General features: G+C 57.4%; 1 protein-coding gene across 7 annotated transcripts in view; it reads left to right on the top strand.

The window, feature by feature from the left end:
- The window catches only part of HECTD4 (HECT domain E3 ubiquitin protein ligase 4), a 137300-nt gene extending 124123 nt beyond the window's left edge, over positions 1-13177 (top strand). For 6 of the 7 annotated variants that reach the window (XM_004595287.3, XM_058656827.1, XM_058656828.1 and 3 more), the window contains 15 exons: positions 403-610; positions 2452-2675; positions 2762-2913; positions 4016-4122; positions 4891-5014; positions 5776-5966; positions 7001-7147; positions 7616-7735; positions 8273-8428; positions 9398-9501; positions 9605-9826; positions 10736-10902; positions 11216-11411; positions 11634-11856; positions 12180-13177. In XM_004595287.3, the coding sequence (XP_004595344.2) occupies positions 403-610; positions 2452-2675; positions 2762-2913; positions 4016-4122; positions 4891-5014; positions 5776-5966; positions 7001-7147; positions 7616-7735; positions 8273-8428; positions 9398-9501; positions 9605-9826; positions 10736-10902; positions 11216-11411; positions 11634-11856; positions 12180-12316 (2478 nt within the window). In that variant the 3' untranslated portion in view covers positions 12317-13177. The remainder of the gene's footprint in view (positions 1-402; positions 611-2451; positions 2676-2761; positions 2914-4015; positions 4123-4890; positions 5015-5775; positions 5967-7000; positions 7148-7615; positions 7736-8272; positions 8429-9397; positions 9502-9604; positions 9827-10735; positions 10903-11215; positions 11412-11633; positions 11857-12179) is intronic. The other variant, XM_058656825.1, reaches the window with a different exon arrangement.
- The last annotated feature ends 1654 nt before the right edge of the window (positions 13178-14831 follow it).

The following is a 14831-nucleotide window of genomic DNA, read 5'->3' as shown; positions in this document are numbered from 1 at the left end:
CACTTCTTGTGCCTCTTTGTTCAGAAATTTTACATCAAGTGTCTTTCTGCGCATACACCCAGCGGAAGTCAGGCTCAAAGTAAAACACCTCCTTTCCCTTCTGGAGCTGTCTCCTGGGGACGCTGCTTTCCCCGATCTCTGCTTCTAGACTCTTGCGTCCGTCTTGGGCTTCTTCAGGTCCCTGCCTGAGCAGCAGAGGAAAAGCCAGTGACAGGCCCGGCCAAGGGGTAGCATCTGAGACTCCGAGCTGGGTTGTTCCAGAAAGGACCCCCCGACCCTATAAACATTGGGTGGCTCTCAGCTGCAAGATGAGGAATGGGTTTCCGGGGCAAGGTGGGAAGGGTAGATGATTTCCTGTTGAACAGCTGCTCTGCGTTCACATCTGACTTTTTGTTCACACAGATAAGATCGCGAGCCAAAATCGAGAAAATCCGAGCCAGTTTATTTAATAATAATGACTTGATTGGTTTGTCAAGCTTGGATGGTGAAGACGAACTGATGGAAATGTCGACGGAAGAGATCCTAACTGTGTCTGCAGTGAACCAGAGCCTGTTCGACACTCAGGGCAGCCCAGGGCTAGAAGACTACTTCAATGATAAGTCAATTAAAGGTAAGTTAGGAAGTTTTAAAAATTAATACATCATTTTTGGAGCAATTTCAGGTTTACAGAAAAAAATTAGCCAAAGACCTACCCCCAACATCCCCTTATTTTGAGTATCTTACGTTAAAGAGGAATTATTGATTTTGTAAACGACTGTGGAAATTGTTCACAGTGCCCTCAGGAGAGGGCCTGGGCGTACTGCCTGCTCCAGGTGCCTGTTTTTGGGCATCTTCACATGCGAGATTAGAACTCTGCCACTTCTCCAGCTGTCGGAGCCTGGGGGTGGCTGGGACAGCTGCAGTCCATCAGAGGGACCGCCAGGAGGGGCGTGGCCATATCCTGCATTAACCTTGGACGTGGGCTTCCTGCCTGTTCAGGCATCCCCTTATCCAAGGTCAAGTGCATTTTTTCTGTTTGTAGAAATCTAGAATGTGCTGCTTGGAAACAGCTGACATTTCAGCCATCATGTCAGCTGACTCTTCACTAAGTCCTTTTCCCTATCCCTTCACTCCTTTGGCAGCTGTTCTGTGGGACCCTTTCTGGCTCCCCACTTCTAGACCCTAGAGCCAGTGAAGTGCTGGGAAGCTGAGCACAGAGCTCCCGAAGGCTGGTGGCTGGCGGAAGGCCTCGCTGTGGCCCCAGCAGGACTGGCTTTCCAGAACCCACAGCCCTGTGTGCTCTGAGCAGTCTTTCTCAAGTTGCTTTTTTACTGAGTGTTTACTGTTGTTTGAAAGTATGTCACTGAGTTCTTTTGTGTTTTCTTAAACATGAAACATGCTGAATAGGGTCTTTTAAAAGCCGGTTTATTAATTTGAAAGGCAGATATGTAAATAGATAGATTGAAACAGGGTCAAGGTCAGTATAACTGAGCTTTTCCTCCTGCTCACACTCCAGTGTGCAGTTATGTGTTCCTTTTTTTGAGTGGTACTTCAAATGTTACTTATTTTCATGACTGAGTTTTTAGGGACTAAGGGGAAGGTGCCAGCCCTGTCCCCTTGTGCCCTGGCTGATGAGCCTCCCACTGGCCAGCGAGCACAACTACCAAGACACTTCCGGCTATTCTTACTGCCTTCCCGGGCGTCTCTTCTTTTCTGAATCAGAGTTCAGTTTTCGTCCCGGGGTCTCTTGCAGCCTGTCTTTCCCTCTAAGTTCCTCAGGTCTCTGCTAGGCCAGTCCACAGACACCCTGCCATGACTGAGACTCTGCACAGAGAGGCTGCTGCGTCGTGATGAAGAACGTGGGGAACCCAGCATGCCAGCAGGCAGCCGTTAGGACCCAGCCGCTCTCCCCCACCACCTGCCCCAGCCTCTGCCCACATAGGCATGGCTCACCAGAGCCGGGCCTTCCCTGGGTGGCCCTCTGCGAGGGGACACGGGAACAGTGGCAGGAGAGGGGTTGCCTGGGGGGGCTGTGATTGTTCTTAGGAAGGTTAGGCACGCCTATGAGAGGGTGTGGTTAGAGACAAAAAGGAGCCTGGTTCTCATGCTCTGGGTGGTTGACAGCAGTCCTGGGCCTGGCGTGCTTTTCTTCCTTTGGGGTTATCCTACGTGTGATGTCTCTAAGTGAGTCCAGCCAGGCTGCCATGGTAAAAGGCACCAAGAGGCTGCGCCCAGCCCCATGTGCATGTGCGGAAGTCCAGGGTAGGGAGGGCAGCCTCACCTATAGCAGGGCCATGCCCCGCCACACGGCAGGCTGGCACCTGTGTGACACACAAATTTGGGCGGACAGTTCCTCCTCTCCATGAAATGTCTCCTAACTGCTTTGAAAAATAAAAGCTGAAGCGTGCAGAGCTGCTCCCACACAGCGTGTTCACGGCGGCATGGGCGTGCCTTTCCCCTCTTCTGGGCCAGGTGAGAAGCTGGTGCCTGGGGCCAGAGAGGTTCTGACGGAAATATTTAAGAGCTGCGCCCATTCAGAGCAAACGCTGAGCCTGACACCTGCGAAGCCCATCCGAGTTTCTGACATTTACCTCAGCAAAGAGCAGATCAACTCCCAGAGCCCGGGCAACCTCCTGCACCTCTTCTTCACCAATGTCCGGCCTCCAAAGAAGGTGCTGGAAGACCAGCTCACCCAGGTAGGTGCTGTGGTCCCGCCGTGCCTGTGCTGGGCGAGGGGCCTCCTGCAGGGTGAGAATGCCCATCTGCCCCCTGTGCCCCACAGATCCTGAGGAAGTATGGCGTGCCGAAGCCCAAGTTTGACAAAAGCAAGTACAGCAAGGCCGGCAAGGAGCAGCACCCCGTGAAGGTGGTGAGCACCAAGCGGCCCGTCACCAAGCCACCGACCAAGGACAAGGCCGTGCTCAACAGCGTCAGGTGTGTGTCCCGGGGGGCCTCGGGCCGCAGCCTCAGCAGCTGGGCACCACTGTTTCATTTAAGAATGGAACCACACAGGCTGGAGAGACCAGGCAGCTTTAAGAAAGCCCCTGAAATGTGTGATTTTTTTTTATTTACACTTGATCTTAGCCAAAAACTGAGAAGCAACGTGTGCAATTTTTTTAATCTTTTTACCATACAGATAATGATACATTATAATTGAGAAATTAGAAAATAAATATGTTTGTTTGTTGGGGAAAAGATTAACCCCACAGGTAGTTACTAGTTTAATATTCAAATACATAACCTTTAATTTACATGCACATGTTGTTGTCTTAAATTTTGAATGACTAAAATGGCACAGAATTCAAAAGCCTGTACAGTGAAGAGTTATCCCTCTTCTTTGTATCTAAGCCTCACAAAGTTCACCTCCCAGGGGGAACTGGTGTTGTCTTCCAGAACTTTCCTAGGAATATATAAGCCAATGGATGCTGGGTTCTGGGTCTACTAGTTCCATTATTATTATAGTTATTATTATTATAGTTATTCCATTATTATTTTCCACGATGATTATTCCAGAGCAGTGCTAAGGAATCTACCTGGTTTGTTTTTTTTGTTTTTTGTTTTTTTCCTAAAAATAACAAGACACGATCCAGCAGGATTCTTCAATGTTGTTTAAATGACCAGAAGAGGGGGTGTCTGTATTAACGTGTAGTGGGGAAATGTTTTTTTAAGCTTGCACTGAGAAAGCGTTCTGTGATGCTGGCCACCTGTGCAGCAGCTGGCACCGTTGGTGCTGGGCGTGTCCGGCTGCAGAGCCATTCCAGTGGGGTGCATGCCCACTAGGTGCCGAGAGCGGGCTGTGTTTGGTTTTCATGTCACTGGAGCAGGGTGGCTGGCTGGGGCCTGCAGTTCTGCAGGGCATGGACCACGTGTGAAGAGTCGCATCACGGCTGTCCACATGTCACAGCGTTGATTGGCCCTGGCAGCTCCTCCATGAGCTCTTCAGCTGCGAGCCTGCAGGCTGGTGGGCAGTCTGAGCTAACGCCCGCGGAGCCTCTGTCTCTCCCCTCGGGAGCTCACTGCCACACTTGGTCCACAGCAGGACTGCCTTAAGTGAAAAGAAGCCAGCTGTGAAGCCGAAATCCCCAGAAAAGAGCAAGCCTGATGAGAAGGACCCGGAGAAATCACCCACCAAGAAGCAGGAAGGTAAATGGGCCACGTGGCCCCCGGGACCTCCTGGGATCTGGGAAACCACATAGGCCTCGGAACCTGCTGGCATGTGGGGGTGGTAGGGTGGGCCCCGGGACCTGGGAGAGGAGACATGTAACATGGGTCCCCGGGCCTGCTGGCTTCTAGGAAGTGGGACGGGGGCGGTGGCAACATGGGTCCTGGGACCTGCTGGCATCGGTGGGGGGCAGTGTGGGCCCCAGGATCTGCTGGCATCCAGAGTGTGGGTCCTCTGGGGGTTAGTTTAGGCACCATTACCTGAGATTCTGGGAGCTGTATTGATTCCAAATTCCCCAGGGCACTGGTTTTGATGACCATAAACTTCAGGAGGTAAGCAAGGCAGTGCCAGAAACCCAAGCTGAAGAACATTAATGATTTGGGAGTCGGCTTGGAGCTTTGCTTCTGAAGATAGTCCCTAAGCTCCTCTGCCCCTGGGCGTGGAATGCCAGCTGCCTCCTGCCCTGAAAGGCAGTTGGGTCATCGTGAAAATTGCTGTCAATCAGGGGTGTCTCTGAACCTTCCAGAAAGAAGGGGCTGGCGAGAGGGCTGCACTGTGTGATGAGCCTTCAGACACACCTTGCAGGAATGCTGGCTGTGTGCTCCAGGCAGCAGGGAGTGAAGAAGGCGACAGGCCTGGGGGCCTGGGAGAAAGAAGGCACCCAGGATGAGGCCCAGCAGGAGAGCGGGCAGGGAGGCCACGCCGCGCAGTGCTTACCAGCCCACTAACTCTGCACACTCCTCCACCAGTCCCTGAAGAAAAATATCTGACCTTGGAAGGATTCCACAAGTTTGTCGTTGACCGAGCCAAGCAAGACATCCGCAGCGTCTGGAGGGCCATCTTGTCCTGTGGCTATGATCTTCATTTTGAGAGGTAAGAAGTTGCCCTTTACTCACCCGAGCTCATGCCTGGGCACTGATTGTCCTCAGCAACAAAACGCTCCACCTGGGGAGCCGCTCCCTGTGCCCCATTGAGGGCGCCTTGGGTTGCTTTCTGGACTTTTTAGACTTGCCAAGTGGTTTTTCTCAGACATTTGAGAACTACCCCTTTCCTTGCTGTCCGATGCACATGGGTTGGGCTAGTCAGCCGACGCTGCTGGATCACACCACAGGCCTCACGCTCACACAGCACAAGTGAATGTCTCTCAGAGCCGACATCTGGGAGTCCCAGATTGAGATGGCACAGGCCTCGTGCCTCAGCTGGCCGCCCTCTTGCTGTGCCCTCACATGATGTCCTGTCTGACCACATGGCATTGTGCTGAGGCCCTCACAACAGCGTCACAGGTGAATCTTGCCATGCAGCCGTGGGCTAAAGATGCCTGTGGAGTTGCTGGGATGCTGCGGAAGGCCCACGCACCCAGGAGCTCTGTGGCGTGGCGGAAACAGCAGGCTCCAGAGCAGGCGAGCTTGTCGCTCGGGTCACGCTGCATCCATCCTGGGACTCCAGTGTCCCTCCCTGATCCTGCCAAGGCTGACTCTTGTGGAGAGTGCTCTTCCTCCCCACCCCGAGGTACAGCGAATTAGGCATGACCAGAGATTCGAGCCACCTGCCAGGAGTGTTCTGGAAGCAGGGACGTGGCTCTGTAAGAGGACCCAGCCCTCACCACCTCACACTGCCCTTCTCCAACGCCCCAGGTGTGCCTGCGTCGATGTCCGCCATGCCCAGAAGGCCTCCCAGAAGTGGACGCTGGAGATGGACGTGGCACTCGTACAGTGCATCAACCGCCTGTGTCGCCACCTGGCCATCACACCTGCACGGCTTCACCCCCATGAGGTGTACCTGGAGCCCGCGGACACCACCGACCCCCAAACAGCCTGTCTCGCGAGTATGTGGGCCCTGAGCCCGACCCAGTAGGGGTGTAAGCCAAGGGCTGGGGAGGACGTGCCTGTGGACACCACATGCCGGAGGCTTGGAAGAAGCTGAGACAGGGCAGGACAGGCAGGAGGCTGTGCCACAGCCACATCAGGTAGGGGCTCGCTCCAACACAGGGCTAGAAATTGGGGTCCCCCTCCCCACCCCACCATAGTCAGACATGGTCTGCAGTAAAAAGGGTTGGAATCCAATGCGTCTCTTGCCACAGGAACAGCATCGTTTTGGCTTTGGTTACAAAAAAATAAGGCCTGTTTAGCTTGTTGAAAGGCAAGTGACAGAAAGGGTGAAACAAAGATACCTTCCATCTGCTGGTTCGCGCCCAAAGCCCACGAAAGCCAGAGCTTTGCTGGGTGCCAGGAACTCCATCCAGTCCTTCATGGGGGTGGCAAGCACCCAGAACTTGGGCCATCGTCCTTTGCCTTCCCAGGGATGCCAGCAGGAACCTGGATTGGTTCTCCAGTATAGACTGCAGGGTCTCAAGTGGCAGCTTCGTCTGCACAGCACCTCCTGAGAAGCCAGAATGTCGAGTCATGAGCTCCCCACTGACCCACCCCGGGGCAGACACCCCCCCAGCGCACTGGCAAGGGCCCTGCCGTCGTGCACCTGGGTGCCAAGGCGGTGCAGGTGGGCCCGAGGTTGGCCTGATCTCAGTCGCTCAGTGTACCCATCATGGTTTCCCGGGGAGTTGGACCCAAGGTCCCCAGGTTGGACCCAAGGTCCCCAGGATTTCTTTCTTAGGAAATACTTGCAGAGCACAGGGTTTGCAAACAGAAGGTACTGCAGAAGGAAGCCCCAGCATGCCCTGAGCAAGGCTGGGGCCTCAGGTTCCCAGGAGCGAGCACACTGGGGACACCTCTGGCTCTCGGGAATAAAGTTCCCAGGGGGCGTCTCCAGGTCCCACCCAGTAAGGAGCAGCTGAGTTAGCCTGTGCATCAAGTCTCCATCTGGCATGCCCAAGTGCCTGGCCTGACCCCCTGCTGCCCCCAGGTGTTCCCATCGAGAGCCTACGTCTGCGTTTCGCCCTGCTGCAGTCCCTTAACACGACGCTGGAGACCTTCTTCCTGCCGCTCGTGGAGCTGCGCCAGACGCCCATGTACACGCACAGCATCGCCGCTCTGCTGAAGGAGGCCAAAGGTCAGTGCCAGCCCACCCAGCCCCCAGCTGGGGCACCCCCCAGGCTTGCGGCCAGTGCTCTGAGAGCTGCCATAGTCACAAGTTCTCTGAAACATGCCAGTTCTCCACGTCCTCAGGTCAATTAGAAAAATAGGAAGTGCCATGACATTGTCTGCCCCGCATGCCTGCCCTTCGTGCACACGCGGGGGCTTGTTGTGCCTTTCAGTCACATTGAGTACCAGTTCATCCCACTGGCTGGCCTGTGCTCCCCAGCCTGGCATCTCCCAGGCATGACAGTGTCAGAGTGTGTATGCACACTACTTTTATCTCAGCCACTTCCCTGACGTCAGCATTGTCGTCTGCCCCCGTCAGCATGGCACAGGAGGGCCCCATCCAGGGACCAGGCGGGTGTCACAGGAGACCGGGAGCCCCAGGGTTGGCTGGGAAGAGAACAGCCCATTGAAACTCTGCGTATGTGCCTCCTGTCAGGGCTGATCTTCTATGACACGAAGGTGACTGTGATGAACCGAGTGCTGAACGCCACCGTGCAGAGGACGGCTGACCACGCAGCACCCGAGATCACACTGGACCCCCTGGAGATTGTGGGAGGTGGGAGCGGCAGTGAAGTGCAGGACGTGTGGGTGGCCGTGCCCACAGCAGCAAGGGCTGCTTCAGCCAAGGGAGCCCAGGGCCGTCGCACATGGGTGCTGGGACACTGGGTCCTCCATCTGGTGCTTTCAGCACTCAGGGCCTGCATCCTAGGCACAGGTGGCAAGGGCAGCCTACACCTGTCAGGCTGCGGGAAAGGACCTGAGCTTTATTCTGATCTGCCAAGCTCCTGCTCAGATGTGGAGGTCTGGCTCACGCGGAGGCTGCAGGGCCTGTGTGCTAACACTGACACACACAGTGGAGGCCACACGCAGGAAGGAATGAGGGGGAGCCTGTGGAAAGGTGGGGCCTCCCTAAGGAGGAGGCTACAGGCAGGGGAGCCCTAGGGACAAGTGCATGGGAGGTTCCAGGAAACTTGATGGCAAAGGGGAGGCCGAGGGGGCTGAACATGAGTCCAGAAGGAGGTAAGTCCAGGGTGTCTTGGGATGGGCAGCACGGGCCCTGGAGGCAGTGGCCAGCTCCTCTCTTGCGTCCCAGGGGAAATCAGAGCTTCTGAAAACTCCTACTTCTGCCAGGCTGCCCGGCAGCTGGCCTCAGTGCCATCTTCCCAGCTGTGCGTCAAGCTGGCGAGTGGAGGTGACCCCACCTACGCCTTCAACATCCGCTTCACGGGAGAGGAGGTCCACGGCACAAGTGAGTGGCAGCTCACCACCCCCGTCCCTGTCCTGTCCCCCGCCAGCCTCTGCCAAGGGCTTTGCTGCTGAGAGCATCTGCCAGCCCTGTGCCGAGAGGGGGCAGGAGACACCCGCGCCGGCCTGTTCTCCCAGCCCTTCCACACTGGGGTCACCAGCAGAGGCAGCCCCAGGGCAGGCTGGCTCACCAGGGGCACTCAGCAGGCAGCTCTAGCTGTGGATATGCCTCCTCAGCCAAGTGCACCAGGAGGGGAGCCAGAAGGCCATATCCCGCATCTGCCCATCCCCAGAGGAGGACCACTGTTGCCCCCCTCCCCAGGCAGGTGCCCCCAGCATCCCCAAGGCTGTGAGTTACTGAGCACTCAGAATGTGTGCACTTGGAGACCCAGTGACCTTCTACACAATAGGAAACTGAGGCACCAGGTGGTGACAGCTCGTCCCCAAGGCTACACAGCTCCCTGAGCCGCCCTAGCCAGGCCCTTGGCCTTAGAGTGTCAGCAGTCAGGAAACAGCAAGGGCCAAGTCCTGGCTTGTGCTCCACTCTGAGTCTCCAGATGGCCCTGTACCTTTGCCTTTAGAGTGCCCATGGGGGACCCCAGAGAGAACCAGGGACCCAGCAGAGGCACACTGTGCTTACAGAGATGGTGGCAGCAGAGGTGTGGAAAAGCACCCGTGACCCTTTGCATAGTCCCACTCAAGGAACACGAGGCATGCTGCCCACGGGCAGGAAGGAGGCAGGCCTACAGCTGTGAGGTGTCCCATGTCAGCGGCTCTGCTTTTATTTCACCCCTGAAACACACCTGCAAACCAGGTGTGACCACTGTCCTGTTACACAGCTGACAGCGATGGCCAGAGCAGGCTCTGAGCACGACCCTGGCAGCTGCAGGCAGTCTGGCCCACATGCTGGGGCAGAGGTGCGTTCGCCAGGTCCCTCCAGCTGGGGCAGGCAGTGCTGGTATCTGTTCTGCAGGTGGCTCTTTCCGCCACTTCCTGTGGCAGGTGTGCAAGGAGCTGCAGAGCTCCTCGCTGTCGCTGCTCCTGTTGTGCCCCAGCTCCGCCGTCAGTAAGAACAAGGTAAGGCCGAGGCCCGCGTGCACGGGCTCCCCTCTCCCCCTTCAGCTCCACACCCTGGGAAGTGGTGTGGCCTGGGACCAGCTCCACGACCCTCCACCTGCAGGGCAAGTACATCCTGACGCCCAGCCCCATCACCTATGGGGAGGAACAGCTGCTGCACTTCCTGGGTCAGCTGCTGGGCATTGCCATCCGGGCGGACGTGCCACTCCCCCTGGACCTACTGCCTTCCTTCTGGAAGACACTGGTGGGTGAGCCTCTGGACCCCGACCAGGACCTGCGGGAAGCAGACATCCTCACCTACAATTACGTCAAGAAATTCGAGAGTGTAAGTGAGGGCGCACCAGCACTCCCTGCCCCCTAGGAAGGGACGGGACCCAGGGAGCATGAGCCTGGCACCCTGGCACGCCATCTCTGCCAGGAGGACTGGTCTCCTGGGGTACCACAGCAGGATACCGCTGAGTGGGGTGGCAGAGGCTGCTGCAGCCAGCAGCTCAAGCCAATGTCTAGCTTAGGATCTCAGAAGCACCAGGGGCCAGCTTTGCTGGGCAGGGAGCTTTCGCCCCCATTCTGTGCAAGTGCGCAACACAGACCACAGCAGGGTCTGAGCAGCCTCCCCCCAGGGGAGAGAGCTGCAGCTTGCCAGCACACACACTCTTCTCAGAGTAGCGACTGGGCGCGAACCAGCCAGCCCCTTAAGGCCCTGCTGTCAGTTTGTAGCCAGCCAGGCTCTGCAGTTGTCCCTAGCTACCACTAGAGGGCAGTCAGCACAAAGAGTCGCCTGGTTCCTGGCCCTTAGCTGGCTTCCAAGGGGAAGTGGCCCGTGGGCCTGGCATCCCTGTGTCTGGGGTGGGCACTGCTCCAAGAAGTTCTCCTGGGTTAGATGGGGTACAGGGCTCAAGACATAAGCCAGGCGGCCAGACACTGTCTGAGGGGGATAAGCAAGACCATGTAGTTAGTGTCTCCTGATTGCTGGGTACCCCTGATGCAGCCAGACACACCCCAGGGCAAGACTGCAGCTGCCAGACAGGAAGAGCCCTGGGCAGGGTCTCGTCACCCTGGCCTAGATCACCGACTGCCATCTGACAGGCCAGGCCCAGGCTTGTGCCCCTCCAGGCACTGATGGAGATTCTGGGCCGCGGCGGCAAGGTTGCAGCCAGGGACAGCTCCAGCCCTAGCTGGAGATCAGGGGTCCCCCTTCCAGGGCCCTGGTGGCAGGCCTCCCTGTGCCCTCCAGATCAACGACGAGACGGAGCTGGAGGCCCTGTGTGCCGAGATTGCCTCCCAGCACCTGGCCACCGAGAGCCCCGAGGGGCCCAACAAGCCCTGCTGCAAGTTCACCTACCTGACCATGACGGGCGAGGAGGTGGAGCTGTGCAGTCGTGGCCGGCACATCCCCGTGGCGTGAGTATGCGCACCTGGCGGCAGGGGTGACAGCAGCATTTCTCCAAGGACCAGGGCTGGGGCGTGGATTGGTCCCCAAACTCCAAGAAATACGGTCTTCGGTGCGATGATTTGATCGCATTAAGCAGCTCTGAGAGGGAGATGCCAGGAGGCATGAGGCAGGAAATGGGCCCCCAGACCAGGACAAGCTGCCTGAGTGGCCAGGGCTGCTCCCGACACCGAGGCCGCCAGCGCAGCGGCCACGGCCCCAGACCCAGACCCAGAGCCCTTGAGCCTCCCAGCTTCCTCCTCACCCGTGCCCCTCACCCAGCAGATGGGAAAACAAGGACATCTATGCAGCAGCCATCCGGAGCCTGCGGCTACGGGAGCTGCAGAACGTGGAGTGTGTGACGGCCGTGCGGGCCGGCCTGGGCTCCATCATTCCCCTGCAGCTGCTCAGCACGCTCAGCCCCCTGGAGATGGAGCTGCGCACCTGCGGCCTCCCCCACATCAACCTCGAGTTCCTGAAGGTAGGCGGCCCTGGGCCGGGTGAGCAGGCAATGGACACCAGTCCTGCCACTGCCATCACACACTGGCCCTTGAGCCTCCGGCAGGACAGTCATCACGATCGCCCTGTGCCCACCGCCTGTACACACTCTGGCCTGGGTTTGAGGCCTGCAGACCCCAGGGGTGGAAGGGCACTGGGCCAGTGGCAGACTGCCCTGCTCATGTCTAGGGCCTTTCTCCCCCAGGCCCACACCATGTACCAGGTGGGGCTGATGGAGACGGACCAGCACATCGAGTTCTTCTGGGGGGCCCTGGAGATGTTCACACAGGAGGAGCTGTGCAAGTTCATCAAGTTTGCGTGCAACCAGGAGCGCATCCCCTTCACCTGCCCCTGCAAAGACGGGGGTCCAGATACCGCCCACGTGCCCCCATACCCTATGAAGATCGCCCCCCCGGATGGCACAGCAGGTACTGCTCCTGTTTGCTCCCTTCTAGGGGGGACTCACAGGCTGGAGGCCATGCTGCCCAGGCCTGCCTTAGGGAGGGAGGATGACAGGGAGCCATGCCTGCTGGGCCCAAGTACAGATGGGGGCGAGAGGAACCATCCTTCAAGTGCAGATGGTTCTGCTTAAACCCACTGACAGCCAAGTTACCTGCCTGCGGCCTGACGCTGTGCCCTGTAGCAGCTCAGTCTGCCCCGTCCCACCCCAGGTTACCAGGCAAGAGACAAACCCAGAAGCCCCAGGGCTCACGCCTGGACCCTCTAACGTGGCTGCATGTCTCCCCTGTAGGTCCCCCTGACTCACGCTATATCCGGGTGGAGACGTGCATGTTCATGGTCAAGCTCCCCCAATACTCCTCTCTGGAAGTCACGCTCGACAAGCTTCGCTGTGCCATACACTACCGGGAAGACCCCCTCAGCGGCTGAGGGCAGGGAGCCCATGAGCTGGGCCTGGGCAGCCTGCCATAATGGCCCTAGGGCTGTGCCTGGAGGAGGTGACGTCGCTCTTCCAAACTTTCCTCCATGTCCCAGGGCCTCCTGGAAGACATCGCCTGTGTATTTGTCCGTGTTGTGATGGGTTGGTCCCCCTGCCGCAGTGTGTGGCACCTTGTAGCTTAGTCTAGTTTCCACACAGTCTGTGTCTATTTTGATCTTCCTGGACATTCCCTCGTGGCTGGCAGTCACAAGGCCCCGATGGCCGCATCAGCCCCAAAGCCCTCTAGGCAGGTGGCCAGGGCAGGCCAACCCGCTCTGCACCCACAAGCATACTCGCGGCTGGCCCTGCCCTCCTGCCTGAGTGGGGCACATCCCAGAAGCGGACGCCGCAGGCTTCCTTCAGCGTGTGGCAGTCACCGCCAGCTGCCCAGATACAGCTGCCATGTGGGGAGCTCCCTGTGTCCGTGTCCCCGCTTAGGAAGCCTGTGGTGGTGGCCTGTCCTTTCCGCCTGGAGACTTCTCCCAGACCCAGTGAGGCCGTTTTCCCAGAGGACTCCTGTAGCAGTGGTGCCATGCCCGCTGGCTGCAGCCCAGCTGCGCCACTGAGGACGCCTGGGGCCAAGGGCCAGCGCTCGCTTGAGGCGGGAGCCTCTTAAATGCCTCTGACCAGGAAAGCACAGGAATTTGAGCCAGCCCCCACGTCGCGTTCCACGGCCCTTCCTCCCAGTGACTTGGGGAACACATGCCCGTTTGAATGCTGAGGTGCTCCTTTCCATTTGGGGTCACTTCCAAGTCCAGATGGAGACCATTGAGGGCAGTGGCCTCCTGCCATCTGGCCAGGCTCACTGGACACCATTCAGTGTGCACCAGGGCCCAGCCATCTCCAGGCTGCCCTTGCACTTGAATGTGCGTGCCCCGTGGTCCTTGTCCAGGAACAGCGTGTGCCATCTGTGGGACACACAGACCCCGCTGGGTTCACAGTGTGGCTGTGACTGCAAGGGCGGCTGCTGCTCAGACGGGCACCACGCGAGGTCAGGTTACAGCTGCTGTCCAGCATCCTTTGGAAGTGCAGGAAGGACCTCGGGGCCCAGGTGAGAGGCTCCTGGATCGGCATCAGCACGGCGGCTGCATCAGCTGCGTCTGGTGCAGGAGTCGCCTGCGGAGTGGAGTGCCCCGGACAGAAGGGTCTCACCAGGACACATTCCTGAGCACAAGGATCCTCTCAGCGATGGGCACAGGCGAGGGCCTTCGGGTTCACCACCAGTGCTGTTGTCCCTCCATCCTAACTTCCTGCTTCCCTCAGTCCTCATCCCGAGGGCAGTGGGCATCCGGCCAGCCGCCTCCCCGGGGCGGTTTGGGACAGTCTGTTGGCCATTGCCAGACGACAGCGATGGCTGGGAGCGAACTCCTTCACCAGCCCTGCTGCCCCTCAGAGCGCACATGCAGGTCCACACACGTCCCAGCCTCGGCCCTAAAACATGTGTGCTGGAAAGTTACTTGATGTATATTTATTATAATTATTTATGGTTGCATTTAACAAATTGTTCATTCAATCTGATGCTATTTACACTCAGCTGTGTAAAGGAAGCTCACAACAGGAAAACATCACACCAATAAATAACCTTCATGTGACGTTGACTGACCTGGTGACCTGCGTGACCCACGGCCTTGCTGGATACAGCCAGAGGCCGCCTGGCTGGGCGGCAGGGATGAGGCGCTTCCGTCACGGGCTCCGCGCTGCCTGTCCTCCGTTATTCCCTCCTGTACTCCTCGAGTCTGCTTTTCAGACCCAAGGTCAAAGCCAGAGCTGAGCCCACGGTTCTGCCCTCTTCTGGCAGGGGTGTTCCTGAAAGATGGCCCAAGCATTTGAACCCCTGCCACTTATGTGGGAGACCCAGAAGCAACTCCTGGCTTCAGCCTGGCCTAGCCTTGCCACCGTGGCCATCTGGAAAGTCACCCAATGGATCTAACCCCGACTTTCAAATAAATCGTTCAAATAATCTATACTTAATGGCAAGGCTTCAAACTAGTGGAACACAACTAATGGTATAAGGAAAAGTAGATAATCACCCACAGTAATAAATTATACCCCAGTGAATGCTTAAAATCCCAAGACCCTTCCTCAAACCTCTGGTGTCTCTCCTTCCCCTTTCGAGGCACCCCACCTCCCGGCTTTCTCTCCAGAGGGGCTTCCCCTTCCCCCTCCTTTCCCCGCTCACCTGGTCCCTAAGCAAATAAACTTCTCTGTCTGCAACAGAAAAAATTATACCCCAGCAATTGACAGAAAATCAGTAAGGATATAAGCTGTTATTACCAGTTTAACTTCACTGGTATTTATCAAATACTTCGGCTGACCAAAGTAGAAAACTCCTGCAAAGGCACACTGAACACTCATAATACAGAGAACATTCTTAGTAATAAAACACACCTCAGAACATTTAAAAGGGGCCCAGTGCAGTAGCCTAGTGCCTTAAAATCCTTGCTTTGCTTCCAAGCGCTGACATCC

The sequence above is a fragment of the Ochotona princeps genome, chromosome 29, assembly GCF_030435755.1.
Source record: "Ochotona princeps isolate mOchPri1 chromosome 29, mOchPri1.hap1, whole genome shotgun sequence".
Classification (NCBI taxonomy): Eukaryota; Metazoa; Chordata; class Mammalia; order Lagomorpha; family Ochotonidae; genus Ochotona; species Ochotona princeps.
This window is presented reverse-complemented; position numbering and strand designations above follow the sequence as displayed.